At 30.2% G+C, this 19,589-nt stretch overlaps 1 protein-coding gene and 1 long non-coding RNA gene across 3 annotated transcripts; both read right to left on the bottom strand.

Moving 5' to 3' along the window:
* Positions 1-6,706: 6,706 nt before the first annotated feature.
* Positions 6,707-8,202, bottom strand: LOC118036803 (uncharacterized). The gene is made up of 3 exons (XM_035042642.2): positions 8,073-8,202; positions 7,247-7,530; positions 6,707-7,068 (listed from the first exon to the last, which is right to left on the bottom strand). The coding sequence occupies exons 1-3, from the start codon at positions 8,109-8,111 to the stop codon at positions 6,999-7,001; spliced, it is 393 nt and encodes a 130-aa protein (XP_034898533.1). The 5' UTR covers positions 8,112-8,202; the 3' UTR covers positions 6,707-6,998.
* An 8,659-nt stretch (positions 8,203-16,861) lies between these two features.
* LOC118036773 (uncharacterized) lies at positions 16,862-18,317 on the bottom strand. 2 transcript variants are annotated; one of them, XR_004685443.2, is made up of 3 exons: positions 17,677-18,236; positions 17,319-17,591; positions 16,862-17,115 (listed from the first exon to the last, which is right to left on the bottom strand). It is a non-coding gene; the product is annotated as an uncharacterized lncRNA (long non-coding RNA). The 2 variants fall into 2 exon arrangements; XR_012168999.1 differs by having other exon boundaries at positions 17,319-18,317.
* Between the last annotated feature and the right edge of the window lie 1,272 nt (positions 18,318-19,589).

Raw genomic sequence — 19,589 nt, forward strand, 5'->3', positions numbered from 1 at the left:
ACAAATCAAGCTGGACATCCATATACAAGGTGTTTAACTATTTCTTTTCTTATTCCCTGTGTTGGTATACTAAGTTACTTGAGCATGAAACAATTTATTTCTTGCAATGTCCACGTAGTGGGGACATTCATGAATTGACATAGTTGACATCAAAATAGATGTTAGGATATGTAAAAGCCAAGTATTGTAAAGCACCAACAAGCATACAAAAATCAGTAGGTTAGGAAGAATATGACCTTTAGTACAAGAATGTTTTCCCTCTAAAATAGATGTCGGAACCAGCATACAATTGAACATGTCATCATGGCTAGCAAGTCCTTTACAAATATGGATTGATGCAAGTGCAAACCCATGAAGGATCATACAATTTGCATATCAAAGACTTAAGCCTTGTGATGAGAGGCCTCTTCTCAAATCTTTTTATATACATTGGTTGTTGTGTTATTTGATATGAGATAAATTCTTAGATATTCCTTTTTATTTGCAATCTTTTTTGTTGGAAAAAAAACAATGACAGAACAAAGAAGGGATCGCTACTCACACAATTTGGTGGAATACAATACGTTAAACAATGGTACTCTCACACCTTTCATTATCAAATCCATACAATATATATAGACATTATAAAATTTCTTTTACAATCTTCAAAGTACTTAATTAATATTAGACTTTTTAATACTTACTCTAGATTCATAATACTACTAAATTCATAGTATTTCTAGATTCATAGTATTTCTAATGTGGATGATTATTCATTGAACTAACTTCAATACACTTAATCTTGGTAAACAAGTTTAATAACTAACATTCTCCCCTCTTAAACTTGTTTTGTCCATCTTCATGATTATAAGCTTCTTCTGCAAATAACAAAACACGTCAGTCTTCAATGGCTTTGTAAAAATGTTTGCAATTTGTTCATGAGTTTTGACATGATCTAACTCCACATCGCCTTCTTTTATGTGCTCTCTGATGAAGTGAAATCAAGTATTGATATGTTTTGAACGTTTATGATTAACTGGATTCTTTGCAAGTGCTATAGTAGACTTGTTATCAACAAAGATTCGTGTAGCCTTGCTCTATTTCTGCTGCAAATCTTCCATAAGTTACGTTAGCCATATTGCATGACGCACGATGCAGCAGCAATGTATTCTGCTTCACATGTGGATAATACAATAATAGATTGTTTCTTTAATGCGTGAAAGTTGTTTCTCTTATAAGTAATACAAATCTAGTTGTGCTTTTTTTATGTCTTCCAAGCTTCCTGACCAGTCATTGTCACTAATAAGGTTGTTAAAATCGCGATTTTAACACGAAACGGAAAGCCGTTCACAAACTTGGATCATAAAAACGGATCGTAAAATCGTAAAAAAATCGTAAGGAATTTTAAAATACATTAAAAAAAATTCATGCTTCAAATAAAAATTCATACATATTTCAAGCCTTCAAATAAAAATTCATACATAGTTCAAGCATCTTAAAATACACGATTCAAATAAAATTTGAGAGTTAATTTGTTAGAAATTAAAGAATTAATAACTTTGAGAATTTAATTAAAATTTAGATTAGTTTAATTAATGAAATCATGAGCTTAATGTGTTACACAGCAGCAAGAACATGAATTTACTGCTTTTGTTCTTGCGGTTTTTTTATTGTGAAGGGTTGTACCCGCAATAAACACAAAAGTAGAATCAGAAGAAAAAACAAAAGTAAAATTGAGCTTTCTGCTTCAGATGATTTTTAAATTTCAGATCATTAGAAAAGGCAACCTCTGGAAACACATCAAGCAATTTTTTCCAATAAATAATCCAACAACATCATAATAAGGTGCATTTTGACAACCTTGGGTGGCTCCTCCTAATTCTCTCGGCATTTCTGTTTTTTCTTTCTCTGTTTTCCTCCTCATTTCTCATGGAAAATGTTAAGAAAATGGTAAAATTAACTGACTAACCAAATAGATCTTTCTCTGTTTTCCTCCTCATTTCTCCGATTCAAACAACAGTTTACAGTTCATCAATGCTAATCAAGAGAATTAATGGAGTAATTATTTCTTTGATTCAATAATAATTGACATCTCGATTATTTTTTATTCTCTCCTTTTCCACCATTAACAAAATATTATGATCAATTGAACATATTCCCTTTACTGAATTTGCCATCAATAAAACAAACGAGACTCTGAGAGCATAAAATAGGCAGAGAGCATAAATTTTTGAACAAAAATTCATTACCAAATCTGCAAATCACTTCAAAATTTCTATTGCATATTCATTACCCAATCACTTCAAAATCATCATACTAAATTACTAATCATTCCATCAAGCAAAACATTATAAAGGGAATAATTTTTTTCAAATCATGGGCAATGAGGACCGGGAAAATACAGGGGATTGGGGAATATCACATTCTAAATAAAACTTCTTACGATGAAGACTAAAGAGAACGCCGACGAGCTGAAGATTGAACTTTGAAGTCTAATGAGAAAACTGTTGATGCTGGGGAAAAAAAAAAGATCGATGCTGCTATTGATGAAGAGGGAAGACTAAAGAGGATGCCGTTGATGATGGAAATAAAGAGAGAGAGGCAGAGAGCTGTTGATGAAGAGTCGAAGAATGAACTCTGAAGTCTGAAGAGAAAACATTTGGCCTGGAGGAAAAAATGAGATCGCTGCCATGGATGAGATCGCCTGGAGCTGTTGAAGAGAGGAAGCCGTGAGTCGTCAATCTCAAAGTTTTTGTCTTCGGAGATAATGAATTTGGGATAAACCATGGATGAGTGACAATTGGCATGCTGTTATTGGACTAGAGAAAACATATATTGCAGTGCAGTACTACAGTATATGTTTTTTGTTGAAATCGTAAAATCGGTACCAAAATCGCGATTTTTTACGATTTCATCCGATTTTACCGATTTCACTTGATTTTAACCCGATTTTATCAATTTTCGAGTTTTTAAGACGATTCAACACGTTAAGCATGTATTGACTCGTAAAATCGTATGATTTTACGAGTTGAATCGCGATTTTAACAACCTTGGTCACTATAACCTGTAATTTCAAGATTCTGCGAAGATGAATAAAACAATTCATAGCTTGAAGTTCCTTTAACAAAACAAAGGATCCTTTTTGATGTCTTCAAATGTGAACTTCTCGACTTCTCCATATATCCTCTAATCAAGCCAACTCTATACAAAATATCTGGTCTGGTACATGTTAAATAACGCAAGCAACTCACAATACTTTTGTAGTATATAGGATTAACTAAATCTCATTCTCCTTCTTTAGTTAACTTGGTTCCATATTCAACTGAATTGTTGGCTAGACAACAATCTTTCATAGCAAATTTTTTCAAAACTTCTGTTACATACTTGGTTTATGAAATGAAGATTCCATCACTGCACTGCTTCACCTCTAATCCCATAAAATATGCCATAAAACCTAAGTCCGTCATTTCAAATTCCTTCACCATGGATTGCTTGAAGTCTTGAATCATAGTTGGATCATCCCCTGTGAAAAGTATATCATCAACATATAAACAAACAAACATTACTCTGCCTTGTAAACTTTTCTTCACATATAATGCATGCTCATAAAGGCATCTTGTGAATACTTTCAGAGAAAGATAGCCATCAATCCTGGAGTTCCATGCTCTTTGTGCTTGTTTAAGTCCATAAAGAGCTTTCTTCAATCTGCAAACCTTCTATTCTTCTCCTTTTACCTCAAAGCCAACTAGTTGTTCTACATACACTACCTTTTTAAGGTTACCGTTCAAGAAAGCTGACTTTACATCCATCTGAAATATCTTTCATCTCCAGGGAAATCATCAATCTTAATGTTTCCATTCTTGCTACTAGAGCAAAAACATCTTCATAATCAACTCTATATTGTTGCTTGTACTTCTTCGCTACTAATCTGGCTTTATGTTTTTCAATTTCTCCTTCTACATTCCTCTTTGTCTTGAAGATCCATTTTACTCCTATTGCATTGTGTCCTTTGGGAAGTGTTATCAATTCCCATATATTATGTTTTATGATGGAATTTTTCTCCTTCATTGTTTTCTTCCACCTATCTTCTTGATATGCTTCTTCAAATGTAATAGGATCATTTCTTGAAAATAAGCAAAACATATTAACATCATCAAAATTGATTCTTTATGTTACATCATAAATATCTTATATGCTTTTTGTCTTTCTTGTTGTTGAGCTTAAAGGACTAGTAGGACTGTTAGTTGATGGGGATGGAGCTAACATGATTTCTCCTTCATCTTTCTGAATTTGTTCTTCATCTATAATTAGTTTTTGTGGTTGATCTTCAAAATTCCAGTTCCATTCTTGCTCTTCATCAAACTTCACATCTCTTGACATAATCATCTTTTTTGTCATCGGATTGTATAATTTGTAACAATGCAAGTTTTCTCCATATCCCAGCAGTATGCATTTCTGACTTTTATCTTCAAGTTTAGTTCTTCTTTCCTCTTGAATTTTGGCATAAGCAACACTGCCAAAAATTCTCAAATGATCAACTCTTGGTTTCTTCATGCTTCATGCTTCTTCTAGCGTGATCTTCTGAAGTTTTTTTGTTATAAATCCATTCAACAAATACACAGCACATACAACTGTATCTCCCCAAAACTCTTTTGGACAATTTTTTTTCCTTTAGCATACATCTAACCATATTCATAATAGTTCTGTTTTTTCTCCCCGATACTCCATTCTGTTGTGAAGTCTGTGGCATTGTAAGCCGATGAACAATACCATTTTCCTTATAATAATCATCAAAATCATGAGAAATATATTCTCCTCCCCTATCTATTTTTAAGCATTTTAGCTCACACTCACTTTGTTTTTCTACTAAATTTTTAAACTCTTTAAATTTACCCACCACTTATTTCTTTTCTTTTTAACACATATACCCATGTCTATCCACTAAAATCATCAGTAAAAGTGAGAAAATACATGCTTCCTCCTATTGAAGTAGGTGAAATAGGATCACACATATCTGAATACACAAAGTCAAGAGTTTGAGATGCTCTTGAGCTCTTCTTTGGGAATGGCTTTCTGTGCTGCTTTCCCATTACACACACTTCACACATTTTGCTTTTGTGCTCTAACTTTGGTATCCCAAGAACCATTTTGCTTTTCTCCATCAGCATAAGTGATCCACAGTTCAAATGTCCATATCGCAAATGCCACAAATTCATAATGTTAGAGATTTCTGCCTTAAAACATTTTGACAAATATATGCTCAGATCCAGAGGGAACATCCTGTTTCTAGTCATTTTTACTGAAGCAATTGCAGCTCCAAACTTGTCAAAAATTCTCAGATTCTTATCTTTCATCTGCACTTCAAAGCCTTTCTCCAGAAACTACCACAAACTCAAAATGTTGTTCTTCATGTCTAGAACATAGAAAACTTCTGATATGAACTTCTGCCCACCATTCTTAAGTTTAATAAGAATTCTGCCTCTTCTTTTAACTGGTCTTTGAGAAAGATCTCCAAATGTAATGTTACCTTTATAACTTTCATTGATATCAACAAATGCTTCCTTCATACCACACATATGATTTGATGCTCCTGTATCTAGATACTAGGTGCTAGAGTTGCTGCCATCAAATTTTCCACAGGCTAACAATAATGCAGGCTCTTAATAATCAATTTCTTTCTCAGCAAAGTTGACATTCTTGTCTTCAAATTTGTGTTGTGAACAATCTGAAGCAAAATGACCATACTCTTTATAATTATAACATTGTACATTTGCATGATTATTACTCAAATTTGAATATCCTCCATAACTTCTGCCTCTGCTTCTGCCATAGCCTCTTAAATTAAAATTTTGTTTTTGTGCTCCATGAGATTCTTGATTTCTAAATGATCTTCCTCCTCTTCCTCTTCTGTGAATGAACCTTCCTCTTTGAAATGCTCCTCTGCCAGATTCATTAACATTCTTCACAGTTAACTTTATCTGCAATGCTTGTTCAAGAGATCTTCCTTCTCCTCTTCTATCAATTTTCTGCTCATGGGCTTGCAGAGATCTCATTAATTCTTCTACTGTCAGATCTTCCAAATTCTTTGATTCTTTAATTGCTACGACCACATTATTAAACTTTGAATCTAAAGACCTCAAAATTTTCTCCGTCACAATTACATCATCAATATTTTCACCATTCCTTGTCATCTGCTGAACCACATAGATTAATTTTATGAAGTAATTTGAAACTGTCTCATTACTTTCTTTACTCAACTTCTCAAAGTCTCCTCTCAATGCTTGCAACCGTACCTTTTTTGTCTTTTCAACTCCACTATAAGTTTTGTTAAGCATTTCCCATGCCTCCTTTGATGTTTTTGCTGGTGCACCATTTCAAGAGTTGCTTCATCAAGTCTTTGATAAATGGTGAATAACGCCTTATTATCCTTCTTTTTTTATTCTCTCAACGTTTGTCTTTATGCTCATTGCTGCCTCTTCTCTTGTTGATTCTGGTTCAGTGTAACCATCTTCAATTAACTCCCATAACTCTTGTGATCTTAGTAGTGCCTTGTATTGAATACACCACATATCATAGTTTTGTTTAGTAAAACAGGGAATATGAAATTAAGAAATGTTGTTGTTGGAAGCCATATCTACTCTCAAGCTCTGATACTACTTTGTTGGAAGAAAAACAATGACAAAACAAAGGAGAGATTACTACTCACACAATTTAGTGGAATACAATACACTAAACAATGGTACTCTGACACCTTTCATTATCAAATTCATACAATATATATAGACATTATAAAATATCTTTCACAATCTTCAAAGTACGTAATTAATATTACACTCTATAGTACTTCCTCTAGATTCATAATACTACTAAATTCATAATATTTTTAATGTGGATAATTATTCATTGAACTAACTTCAATACACTTAATATTGATAAACAAGTTTAATAACCAACATTTTTTTCAATCATAAACTGCCTAAATCTGAGTGAACGTGGGCGCACAAGCATGGTTAATTTATTCATCTTGTTATTGCCTCTCCTCGGGGAGCTTGCTTGAGCTCAGGTTCTGCTTTGCCATTAATTAGTTCCCTGAAACATAATGTTTAACAAACGAAAACATTAGTAAATCAAATCATTCGGGGGCAAAAAAGAAAAAAAAAAAAAAAGAAGCCAAGAAAATGCAGTTCAAGTTTCTAATTAGTGATATTGTCAATATGATATCCTCCGATCATAAAAACAAAACAAAGGTATTTGGAGAATCACAAACCGCAATATTTGAGTCAGTACGGCGTCCCTCCGGGCATCATTCTCTGATCTTGCTTTGATAATTTGAAACATGAGGTCAAGCCTGACTTGATTTGCAGCGCTCTGCTTGGAGATTATATTAGTTTCCTCTTTCAGTTTGGCAGTCTCTTTGCTTATTTCTTCAAATTTCTCCCTCACTTCTTTTTGTCCATCTCGTATGCGTTCCTGGCCCTCGTTGATCTCCGCCATGTCAGCTCTGATCCTCTTGATACTCCTGGTTAGTTTGGTGTCCCTTAGTTTTCTTTTCTGCGGACAATAACATTGAGGAATATTGAATGTTAGAAAGCTAGCATAACAGTGTTGTCTTTGGTTACTAGTTTCCTAGGACAACAGCGATCTCTAAGTTGTATTTGGCTAGTTTTCTATCGTAGAGAGAGAGAGAGAGAGAGAACACTTGTTGGGTCGAAGAAAAAGAAGAAGAAGAAATAAATATATAAAATAAATATATTTTTTAAAATAGTTTTTGAATGAGTTTTTATTTTTTTCAAAACAAGAAGGAAATAAAAAGAAACATGACATTTGTATTTTTAATATTTTTATCTGTAAAATACATCTACAGTGCATATCCTTTTAGCAAAAATGCTGAGAACAATTACAAGCAAAGAATAGTATTGGGAGGTAATGTAATGTTATTGGAAAAATATAATAATAAAAAAAAAAAAACAATTCACTTATAATAGGGTATATAAAAACAATCTTAAAAAAAATATTTTTTTAAAAAAATAAAATTTTTATAAAAAACCATGCGGTACCACGTTACCAAAATACACAAGAAATATGTAACAGACCGTGCTTCGAGTTGCGCGGCGGCCAGTCCTTGTCAGCATGGTGCTACTCAACTGAGGTTAGCTTTATGTGGCTTGCTAAAGAACTAAATTCGTTATATATAGGAACCCCGCCTCTAAAAAGACGCGATCTGGAACGCGAGAGGAAATTGCGGTCGATTTTCCAATTTCCTTCCTTGGACCGATCTAACGCGTGTCCGTAGGGTTATTGAAAGGTTCTCAGTCATCAATGTATTTTGAAAATTTAAAAAGCCTTCAGTCAGCAGGAGGTCAGGCCAGCACCAAGCGCAGATATCAGCAGATCAACTAAATTCGGGTTGAAACACTAAAAATTCTAAAATTTTATTTTATTTATGAAATCACAATCCAGTCAAGTCTACCTAATATGTTTTTATAGGATAGAAAAACCGACTAGACTAAAAAACAAAATTAGATTCCTAACACGAACAAAATTAACATAAAATCTAAAAAAATAAAATTAATTCTGAAAATAACTAAAAAATATAATAAAATTGATCCAAACCAGCAACTTTTAGGTCTAATCTTAAAGATATTTAATAGTACCATGAGCAACATATTAATATCAACAGATATCAAGAAACTAAGGCTCGCGGTTTGTTTTGCAGCTTGTTTGTGGTGCAGGTCCAGTAAAATATTCGGTAACGTATCAAACTCTATTTTATCCTACACGAGATTTATTAAAAAATTAAATTTAAAATATAATTTCTTAAAGCAGTTTTTATATATTTTTTAACTAAATTTTATAAAATTTTGTTTATTTTGCGTTTCAAAAATCTTTTTAAAAAATTTTATTTTTTTACTTTAAATTAATATTTTTTTTTTATGTTTTCAAATTATTTTGATATGTTAATATTAAAAATAATTTTTAAAAAATAAAAAAAAATATTTTATATATTTTCAAGTAAAAAATACTTTAAAAAACATCTGAAATCACACTTTTAATTTTACTATAAAAAAATTTCAATTATAATTTTTATCAAACAAATATTAAAATTTCATGAACATAAAAATTGTTCCAAAAACAAACACGCTCACACAATTTAACTAGCATATTTGTAGTAAATGGTTTGGAAAACCCTTATAGACGCCTGTTGTTATATTATTGACGCCCGATCTATTGTCAAAATCACACGCGTTCGTGCGTTGCATTGCACGAGCAGCTCTCAGTTGTTTTTTTAATTTTTTCTTAAGAACTTTCCTATGAATCCAACAGCTTTCTTAACTAGGTGTCATGAGATTGTCGTCATAATGTGAATTTATTTAAAATTCATAGCAGAGGTGCGATTTTCCGAGAAAATGATATATAATTTTCTTTGTGTAGAAATATATTAAACTATTGGAATGTTTGCATTATTGCATGAAACTATTTCGTACGGTCCAAAAAACGAAACAACTCGCCATCCCATCCTTCTGTAGCAAGACTTAGTAATAATTGTAATTTCGGTACAATGTAATTATAAAAATATATATAATATTGTCAAACATGATATAATAGCTATCGTCTAGGACAATAGCCCCTAATAATTAGTCTTTGGTTTTGCGCCCTCATGTTTTGTGTCACAAACATAGTGTTTTTTTTAAAATATAAATCTCAAACCCGTTAATAAGTTAGATGGATGAATAATTGGGTCAAACTTATAAACATTTCATATTCATTATTTATCAATCTCTTTTAGTAAAACAAAAAAAAATATAAATGTTTATTGAACTAGTAAATGAATTGGCAGTTGAGGCAACGATCTGTTCCATCGTGTTAAAGTTTTTTTTTTTATTAATATAAATATTCAGGTCAATTTATATATATTTTAATTAATTTTATTAATTTTAAAATTAATAATTATATAAATTTTTAATAATTATTATATTAGAATCTTAATTACCTAACTTGCTACTTAAGCATTGACTTGACTTTATAGTTTATTTTGTAGGTATAGCGTTTTTTTTTTTGTCTCTGACTCTAACATGTATGATATGTATGGGATATAGAGTTGAAAATTTTGCATAAACTCTGTAGAAAAATGAGAGAAAATTAAAGAATAACAAAAATATCATGAATAAGTGGTGGAGCCACATAAAATATTAAAGGGGCAATTGCCCTTTAATATATTTTTTAATTGTTTTGAATTATTTTTTTAATAATAGAAATTGATTTGATTGTTTTGAATTAATTAAAGATTATATTATTTTTAATTGAATTGGTTACAGTATGAAATTAAATTTTTTTCACAAAACAAATAAGCAAATATTTCAATTGTTGTCGGTGAGTAAAGATTGATATTTGCAAAAATTAAATGTTTGTTTTTTCTTAAAAAAGAAAAGAAAAAAAAACTATTTTTTATTTTTAAAAATGATTTATCATGATAAATTTAAACTATAAATCATAATCTATATACATGCATTATGTACAGCATACTACATGGTAATAGGGTGTGAAATGGGTTTTGATAAATTAATGTGTATTTTATTATGAATTTCATATGGAAGATTTACAATTATTATATAACTGAACTGAATTTTGTTATTATGAAAACCTTAAGAGAATAATTATAATGTAAGTTTTCTCATTTTAAAAATATTTTAAAATTAATTTTGTTTTATATGAGTTAATATATTTGTTTTGAATTGATTTTTAATACATATCTATATAATATAGTATTTGTTAATTAATTTTCCCCTTCATTTAAAATATTCTGGCTTCACAACTATTCATAGCTATTATAATTTTTTTTTTCCCTGCAAGTTCAAGATATATAGCCTCTGAATTATATAGAATCCAACCCAAATCATAATTAAAAAGCGGCAATCCTCGCCAATTTATTATTTTTGTAAGTTTCAAAATATAAAACGCACATTTTCCTCTAAAGTCAATCCCAACTAAAAGGGAAAATGCTCAACACAATGAGAGATGGGGAGATAATTGTCGGTAATTTGAATGGCGAAGTAGGGGTGTGCCCTTGGAAATTTAAGCTCCATATCACCAAAAAGCTATTAGAGCCAAATAATTTCTTGGGTGGTGCCAACAAGGGAACGATACTCGGTCTAAGTGCTATAGTAAGCAACACAAGTCTGCTATTCACCATCCCAGTAAATACGTCTGCAGTATCTAGCATTATGGTCGGAAAGTTATTTTAAAAAAAATTAATTTTTTTTGTTTTAATTTAATATATTTTCAGATCATTTTAATATACTGGTGTTAAAAATAATTTTTTAAAAATAAAAAAATATATATTATTTTAATGTGTTTTAGAATAAAATAAACTTTGAAAAGTAACCGCTATCATACTCTCAAACACTCAATCCCCTGACAAAACATAAAAACCAATGGTTGATCTTCTAGCGTGTTTGAAATTATAATTGCGGTTGTGGTTATGTTTTATGCTTAGAAATGCATCAAAATAATTTTTTTTTTTTTTAAAAAATTAATATTAAAATCAGCATATTAAAATGATTTGAAAACATAAAAAAAATTATTTTTTAACAATAAAAAAAATTAAAATTATTTTGGACCATATTTTTGAACAATCCCACCAATACATGTAAAAACTTTCAAACTCATTAGAAAATAAATTCCGTGGAAAAGAGCAGTTTTGACATGGTGTGTAAGTTACATTTCCAATATGGAGAAATTATTTTCATCAAATAATTGAGTTTGATCAAACTTTCTAGAGATGAAGTGTTTGACAATTTAAAATATTTTTTTATTTTAAAATATATTAAAATAATATTTTTTTTAATTTATAAAATTATTTTTGATATCAGCAAATCAAAATAATCTAAAAAAATATTAATTTAAAATAAAAAAATAAAAAAAATAATAATAATTTTTTATAAAAAAAATATTTTTAAAAAATATCTTTATTAACGGCATGATGGGTGCGTTTCCATGCTGTTTTCGTGCTAGTTGGCATATGATAACATCGTGCGATGTCGCTCTACGACAAGACGTAAACGAAAGAAATCGCGCGACCATGGTGGAGGACGCCCGAATTGTCTGCTCCAACGACCTCGTTCATATGGAAGACGAACAAGCAAGGCGTGTATTTTTAGACGTGGGGGGTCAGATCTACCCCTTTATATAGTCTAAAACCCACAAACCTTCCAACGAATAATTAAAAAAAAAAGAAGATTATGCCCCGCACACAAGACTTTGGCATCAAATCGGTCTTTTTATACTTGAAATGACCCTTTCTTCTAGAGTGATGGGTATCTTTCCATATTTCAATTTTGAAATGAAACATCGGACACAACACGTAGTGGGGACCGCAATTATTCATAAGCGTGAAGCGCGAGCACTAGAATTGTGTGGATCCATGCCCTTTGGACTTTGAACCATTATTTTTGTGATAAATAGATACCTCTCCCTCGCGGGTCCAATCCTGCTCAGCTACACGTCATGTGCATATTATAAAGTATGACAACAACGTTCGACAGCATCGCATTATTGTTTCGTACTATATGGGAGTGTAGTTTTAACTATTTTCCCGAACAAATTCTGTACATGAGAGATGAACTTCTACAAAAAAGGAAGAATATTAGAGGAAATGAAAAGGAAATCAGTATGGAGGTGAACACTAACAATCAAGGCCCGAATCAAGCATGGATATGAGTTTTCGCATCTCTTTCTGGGCAGCATCAAACCCCCACAATTCCGAATCTTATCGTCAATAACTCAAGTGACTAGCCTCTCCTAGCATCCCAACCTCTATACATATACATATACATATACATAAAGGATGTTATATATATATATATATATAAAGGATGATCTTACATGGAAAAAACTACAAAAGTTTCATGTTTTATAGTCTATCTATAAAAATTATATTTTTTTCACGAGTAGGATGATCTTAATTCGGTCCCTTTCTACTATTTGCTTCAACATTATAGTCTATCTATCAAAATTATTTCCATATACTTTGTCAATAAATTATATATTTTTTTTATACTGGCCTTGTAGAATAATCCTTAGGAGCCGTTTCGCTCTGCGGTTTTAACCTGTGTTTTCATCAATTTCAATTTATTTTTTTTTGTTAAAATTAAGTGTGGTTTGTACTTTTTGGATCGTTTTGATGTGCTGATGTCAAAAATGATTTTTAAAAAATTAAAAAAAATCATTGGTATGTATTTCGGCACGAAAAGCTATTTGAAAAGCAACCGTTACCACATTGTCAAACACGCTCTATTCTCTAACACACGAAAACTAGGTTTTTTCTTCTATTTTGTATATTAAAAACATGGATAAGGGAGATCATATAATGAGTTAATAATAATTTTTATAAGTAGATAGAAAATAACTTGCAACAATTCCCCAATTTCTATTCGTAATATTTCAAGTCAATAAATTGTTTATGCTTATCATCACGGAAGAATTTATGGATGACAACGACTCATCAGTGGGGTTTTTCAAGGAGCAAATGTGCAATCCGATACAATGGTATGCGGATATCAAAAAAGATGGTTGTTTATCCGGAAAGGAAAAAAAATATATTATTAAAAAATATATAAAAAAGGTTTTGGTTTTAAATTCATCCCGTTTCTCAGGAGCGGGGGTAAGGTGATGACTCATGATCCCCTAGTGATTTGTGGGACAATTTCCACAATTGACGTGTCATCAGTGGTGACGTCTTTCAGCCGTTTATTCATTGACTGACCGTTTAGATGTAGAAGATAACCAAATAAAACAAAAAAGGTATTATTCCAAGCTGTCGATAATCGGACTCTAAGCAGGGCAACCAGAGAGCGGATATCCGTTTATTATATTTTTTATTTTAAAAAAATTAATTTTTTTATTTTTTATTTTAAATTAATATTTTTTAATATTTTTAAATCATTTTGATACGTTGATATTAAAAATAATTTTAAAAAGATAAAAAAAAATTCTGATATATTTTCAAATAAAAAATACTTGAAAAAATAATCACAACTACATTTTTAAATATGCACTAACCATGAAGGGCCAAGATGCGTGCTCTGCCAAATTCTTTACACGGAATGAGAAAACTTCTATATTGTTCAGGATTTTTTAAAATTTTAAATTTTAAATTTTTAGATAGTTTCAATGTATTTATATTAAAAAATAAAATTTTAAAAATAATTAAATTTTTTTTAATATATTTTCAATAAAAAATACTTTAAAAAATAACTTCTATCATTATCATAATATAAAAAAATCTCATCTTTTTTTTTTAGAATTATAAAGGATCTCATCTAATTAAATATGAACTTATAAAACCTCTTGTTCATCGATAAATATAAAATTCTAATCCAAAAACATAATTTTGTACTTTAAGCAGGGCAACCAGAGCAATCCTTATTGATAATTTTCAATCCTGCATGTATGCTTCATCGGAGGCAAGCCTTCATTTGAGGTCCAAGTAGTTTTTTATCATGATAAATTTTATTAAATAAAATATTTTCTATTTATCAAACAAAGTTAACGTAAGGAGATCTTATAAAAAAAATACATAAATTAATTTAGATAACTATTTAAAAAATAATTAAGTTAATATATTATTTATTTATAAATTCATTAAATGAAAGGATACTCCACAAAATCTCCATACCCGAATAAATCAAGTATTTGTTTACCTAACAGCAACTCCGAGACCCATGAAGATAAAAGTCCCTCCACACCCACCATTCAAATAAATGGCAGCAGGTTTTCATGTAGAACGGTACAATTACCATCTCTATTTATTATCATTTTACCAATAATATTTTCACATATTAAATAATATCTTGTGAATTTTGGATATTGGATTTATCCGCACGCTTTGTGAAATCAACCATTCAAATTAATACTAGTCTATATACAATAAAATATTTTGAGACCGATTGATCTGTTTTTCTATTATTAATAATAATAAAAATCCAGTTAACATAAAAATCTCATTAAATCCTGATTGCTTAAGAGCTTACTTCATCAAATAATTTGCTGAATTATTGTTTTTTAGGAGCTGAACACCTTTTACCCTATATTATTATTATTTTCAATTAAAGCAAAATGTCAACATTTTCATAGATTATTATTTGATCCTATATTATTTTTTATATGGATAGAGTCAATCTACTCGTCATTTTGTTTTGTTATATTCTTTAATTATAACATGGTTAGTTTGCGTGTTAATGAGGGCAAGATATCCTCTTGAATATGCAACACGTCATATTTGGGACTCCAGCAAAGAAACTCGATCAATACTAAGAGTGTGTTTGGTATTATGGTAGCTGTTGTGGTTGTAATTTTTTAAAAAATTATTTTATAAAAAGTACTTTTAGTTGAGTTTGGTTTGAAAAAATAGGTGTTTGGTTAAAACTGTGGTTGAAATTGAAGTTGAAGAAAAAAATATTATTTGATCCTATATTACTTTTTATATGGATAGAGTCAATCTACTCGTCATTTTGTTTTGTTATATTCTTTAATTATAACATGGTTAGTTTGCGTGTTAATGAGGGCAAGATATCCTCTTGAATATGCAACACGTCATATTTGGGACTCCAGCAAAGAAACTCGATTAATACTAAAAGTGTGTTTGGTATTACGGTAGCTGTTGTGGTTGTAATTTTTTAAAAATTATTTTATAAAAAGTACTTTTAGTTGAGTTTGGTTTGAAAAAAATAGGTGTTTGGTTAAAACTGTGGTTGAAATTGAAGTTGAAGAAAAAATAGTTTAATATGTTTGGTTAAGAATGCTTTTAAAAATTGAGATTATAAAATATTTTAAAAATATATATTAGTACTTATGATTTTTAATTTAAATATTGTAGATTTAACTATTACTATTATATCATGAAATAAATCATACTTTATATAAAATATTTTTTTATTATTCCATGAAACTATTTATAATTCCATTACGTACGAAATACATTCGACAAAAACTACAGTTTTCATAATATTTTTAGCATGTAATAAAAATAGATAAAATATTATCATGTATAAAATTCACTTTAAACTATTTTTTTTTCACTAAAAAAAAAAAGGTACGCAGGGAAGTGAACAGTATACACTATATACTGTTCATGTTAATTGCATTGTTTATTGAACAGTGCAATTAACATAAACAGTAAAAAAAACATGAAATGGCTGCTTTCCGTTTTCTGCGTTAGAAACGTAGAATTTAAGCAGGGTCCAATGAATAACAAAATGATTTTTCTTTTAACTAAACAGCTACGAACTACATTTTAAATAAAAGATAATCACAGCTGCAAAACCAAACGGGCTCTGAGAAGAGTATGAGGCCTCGATCGTTTAAAACAATTTAAAGAATATATATGTATCAAACTATTTTTTTTTCTTCGTACTTTGTGCATTAATTTTTTTTTAACCTCACCCTAAATGCATGAAACGTGTCATGCATGGGAGCTCATCATCATTACTTTTTCTTTTTTCTTTTTAACCTTTCATGTTATTATCTTTTTTAAAGAAAAACCTCATTCATGAAACACATCATATGCGGGATCCCATGGCGGTAAAATTGAGAAGAGTTTTTATTTTAATTGTTATAAATAAAGTAAAAATAAAATAATATGTACATAGCATGCAATTAATAAAACATGCCTTATATTCTTCTTCTTTTTTTTATTGACTGAATCCTTTTGAATTATGTCACGTTAGCTCACAAACTAATGAATATTATAATAGAAGAGCGGTGACAAAACAAAATGAAAAACAGAGTTACAGAAGTACTTGATCAATACAAAAGAAAAACATACAAGGTTTTAATTAAAGAATTTAAAAGCACAATGACCAAATAATAGGCAAAACCCCATATGTAAATACACAAACACAGCATACATATAATTATAGCGATTGCTTTATATATTACAAGGTCGAAAATCAAAGGATAACTACAAACAAAGTTGAAAATAAACTCCCTAAAAATCTTAAATGAAGTTTTTTTTTAAAAAAAAAAACATAATATAGCCTTTTGAATAAAATTAGACAGCTTCTTTCCGTCACGATTGGGCATGCAGCCTCCGTTTGCTGGTTTTCCTTTAACAGGTGCTGCTGTTATTTCATTGATCCACTGTCAACAAATGGAAAGGCAACACAAACTAATATTAGACCACAATATAATATTATAGACACCCTTAACTTCTGCGTGTGAATGTATAATTTGAAGTTCTTGAAAGAAATATGGATGGCATACGATGGTTTCACGTTGTAGTGGTTTTACTTGTATATAAAATGGAATAAACGAACTATACAGGAGAAGGAATTTAGACCAACCGGAGAGAGCCTGTCGGATCGGAAACTTTCGCAAAGCCATCCTCTTGTCGTGCCTTCAAGATATCAAGCATGATATTGAGACGAAGTTGCACGTTGTCGCTCGCGTGAGATACACCTTCTGTCTCTTTTTTGAGTTGCTCACATTCTGAATCTATCTCCTCAAACCTTTCTCTCATTTCCTTTTTGCCCTTGTTTGATCTCTTCATGTTGCTTGCTTATCTCTGCCATCTCCGCTTGCAGCTTGTTTATTCTTCTGTTGATTCTAGTACTATTCTGCCAACATATATAACCAATAACACAACGTAAGAAAATCTATGTCAGTTACGAAGAATTACGAAAACAAAAACTTGATACGTACCTCAGGATTTTCATGAGAATGCATCGTTCTAAAATGACTTCTGGTGATATTTGGTTGATCCCATTATTTGTCCTACAGTGATCTTCGTCCTAATCTCTGCACAAACACGACACCCAATCTAAATCATGCAACAAGAGAGACCTTTGAAGCTAATTCTCTATATTATGAGGACTTGGGTGATCAGAGCACTCCCTCCTCCAATTCAATTTATACATAAAGAGAACACGCATGATCCCTCTCGATCTATTTGTTGCGTGACGATTGTTTGATATACAATCGAAGGTCCCATGCTGTAACAGCATGTTCTGCAGCCATTCGACCGATCGATGAGTTTTGGTGTCGCGCGACTTCGCACGATTCCTTCAATTTGTTTGTTTGTTTTTTGTTTTTTTTTTCCTCTTCCTTTATACATAAAGAGAACACGCGTGATCCCTCTCGATCTATTTGTTGCGTGACGATTGTTTGATATAAAATCGAAGGTCCCATGTTGTAACAGTATGTTCTGCAGCCATTCGACCGATCGATGAGTTTTGGTGTCGCGCGACTTCGCAAAACAATCGTGGTGTGCCTCGCTTTTCTCGAACGCGTCTTTTATATAGCGAAGAAAAACTCGACCAATCGAATGCTTACACGCAAAAGAAAAGAAACATGTCACAGATCAATTATTAGATGACATGACTGTGTGATGCCGGATTTGTGGTATACTTTGTGTTATCACGGGTTTGTGAAAAAATTAATAAAAAAAATTATATGAAAAAATTGTTGCAATCTATAATATTTTCTAGAAAAAAACTACAAAGTTAAATTCTTAACCAGTTTAAAATTAAAAAAATAAAATCAACAAAGATAATTTTAGAAAAAATCATAAAATAAAAACCAAGCAGAAAAACACTATAACGATCTATAGTGTTTTATGGGGAAATCTAAAATTGTAATTCTTATCCAACTCGATATTAAAAATAATAAAATCAAAAAAAGATAATTTTGAAAAAAATTATAAAAAAAAAAATGTGAAGGAACACCATAGCAATCCACAGTGTTTTAAAGAAAAAAACTACGAAGCTAAATTTGCAACCAGCTCAATATGAAAAAATAAAAATCAACAAAGACAATTCTAGAAAAAAAATCATAAAAAAAAAAAAAAAACATGTGGGGAACCACTGTAGTAATCCACAGTGTTTGAAAAGAAAAAAATATATAAAGTTAAATTCTCAACCACCTCAATATTAAAAAAAATAAAATCAACAAAAATAATTCTGAAAAAAAAAACAAAAAAAATGAAAAAAGAAGAAGACAATTTTTTGGGAAAAAAGCAAAAAGAAAAAGAACATGTGGGGAAAGTTAAAGCAAAATTCTTAACCAACTCAATATTAAAATTCTTTTAGAAAAACACTGTAGCATCTATAGTGTTTTGTGAGGAAAATATACAATTGTAATTCTCAACCAGCTCAATATTAAAAAATTAAAATTAACAAAGATAATTTTGAAAAATATCACAAAACAAAAAAAACAAAACAAAAAAAAAACCATGCTGGAAAACACTGTAGCAATCTATAGTGTTTCATGAGAAAATTCACGGTTGTAATTTTCAACCGGCTCAATATTAAAAACAATAAAATTGATAAAGACAATTTAAAAAAAAATCATAACAAAAAAAATCATATATGGGAAAACATCGTAGCAATCAACGGTGTTTTTTAAAAAAAACTACAAAGCTAATTTTCAACCAGCTTAGTATGAAAAAAAAAATTCAATAAAGATAATTTTGAAAAAAAATTGATAAAAAAAAAGCTTATGGAAAAAACACTGTAGCGAGGCAAAAATCATGTGGAAAAACACTATAGCAATCAATAGTGTCTGCAAAGTTAAATTCACAATCAGTTCAATATGAAAAAAAATAAAATTGACAAAGA

Source organism: Populus alba, chromosome 1, assembly GCF_005239225.2.
Source record: "Populus alba chromosome 1, ASM523922v2, whole genome shotgun sequence".
NCBI lineage: Eukaryota > Viridiplantae > Streptophyta > Magnoliopsida > Malpighiales > Salicaceae > Populus > Populus alba.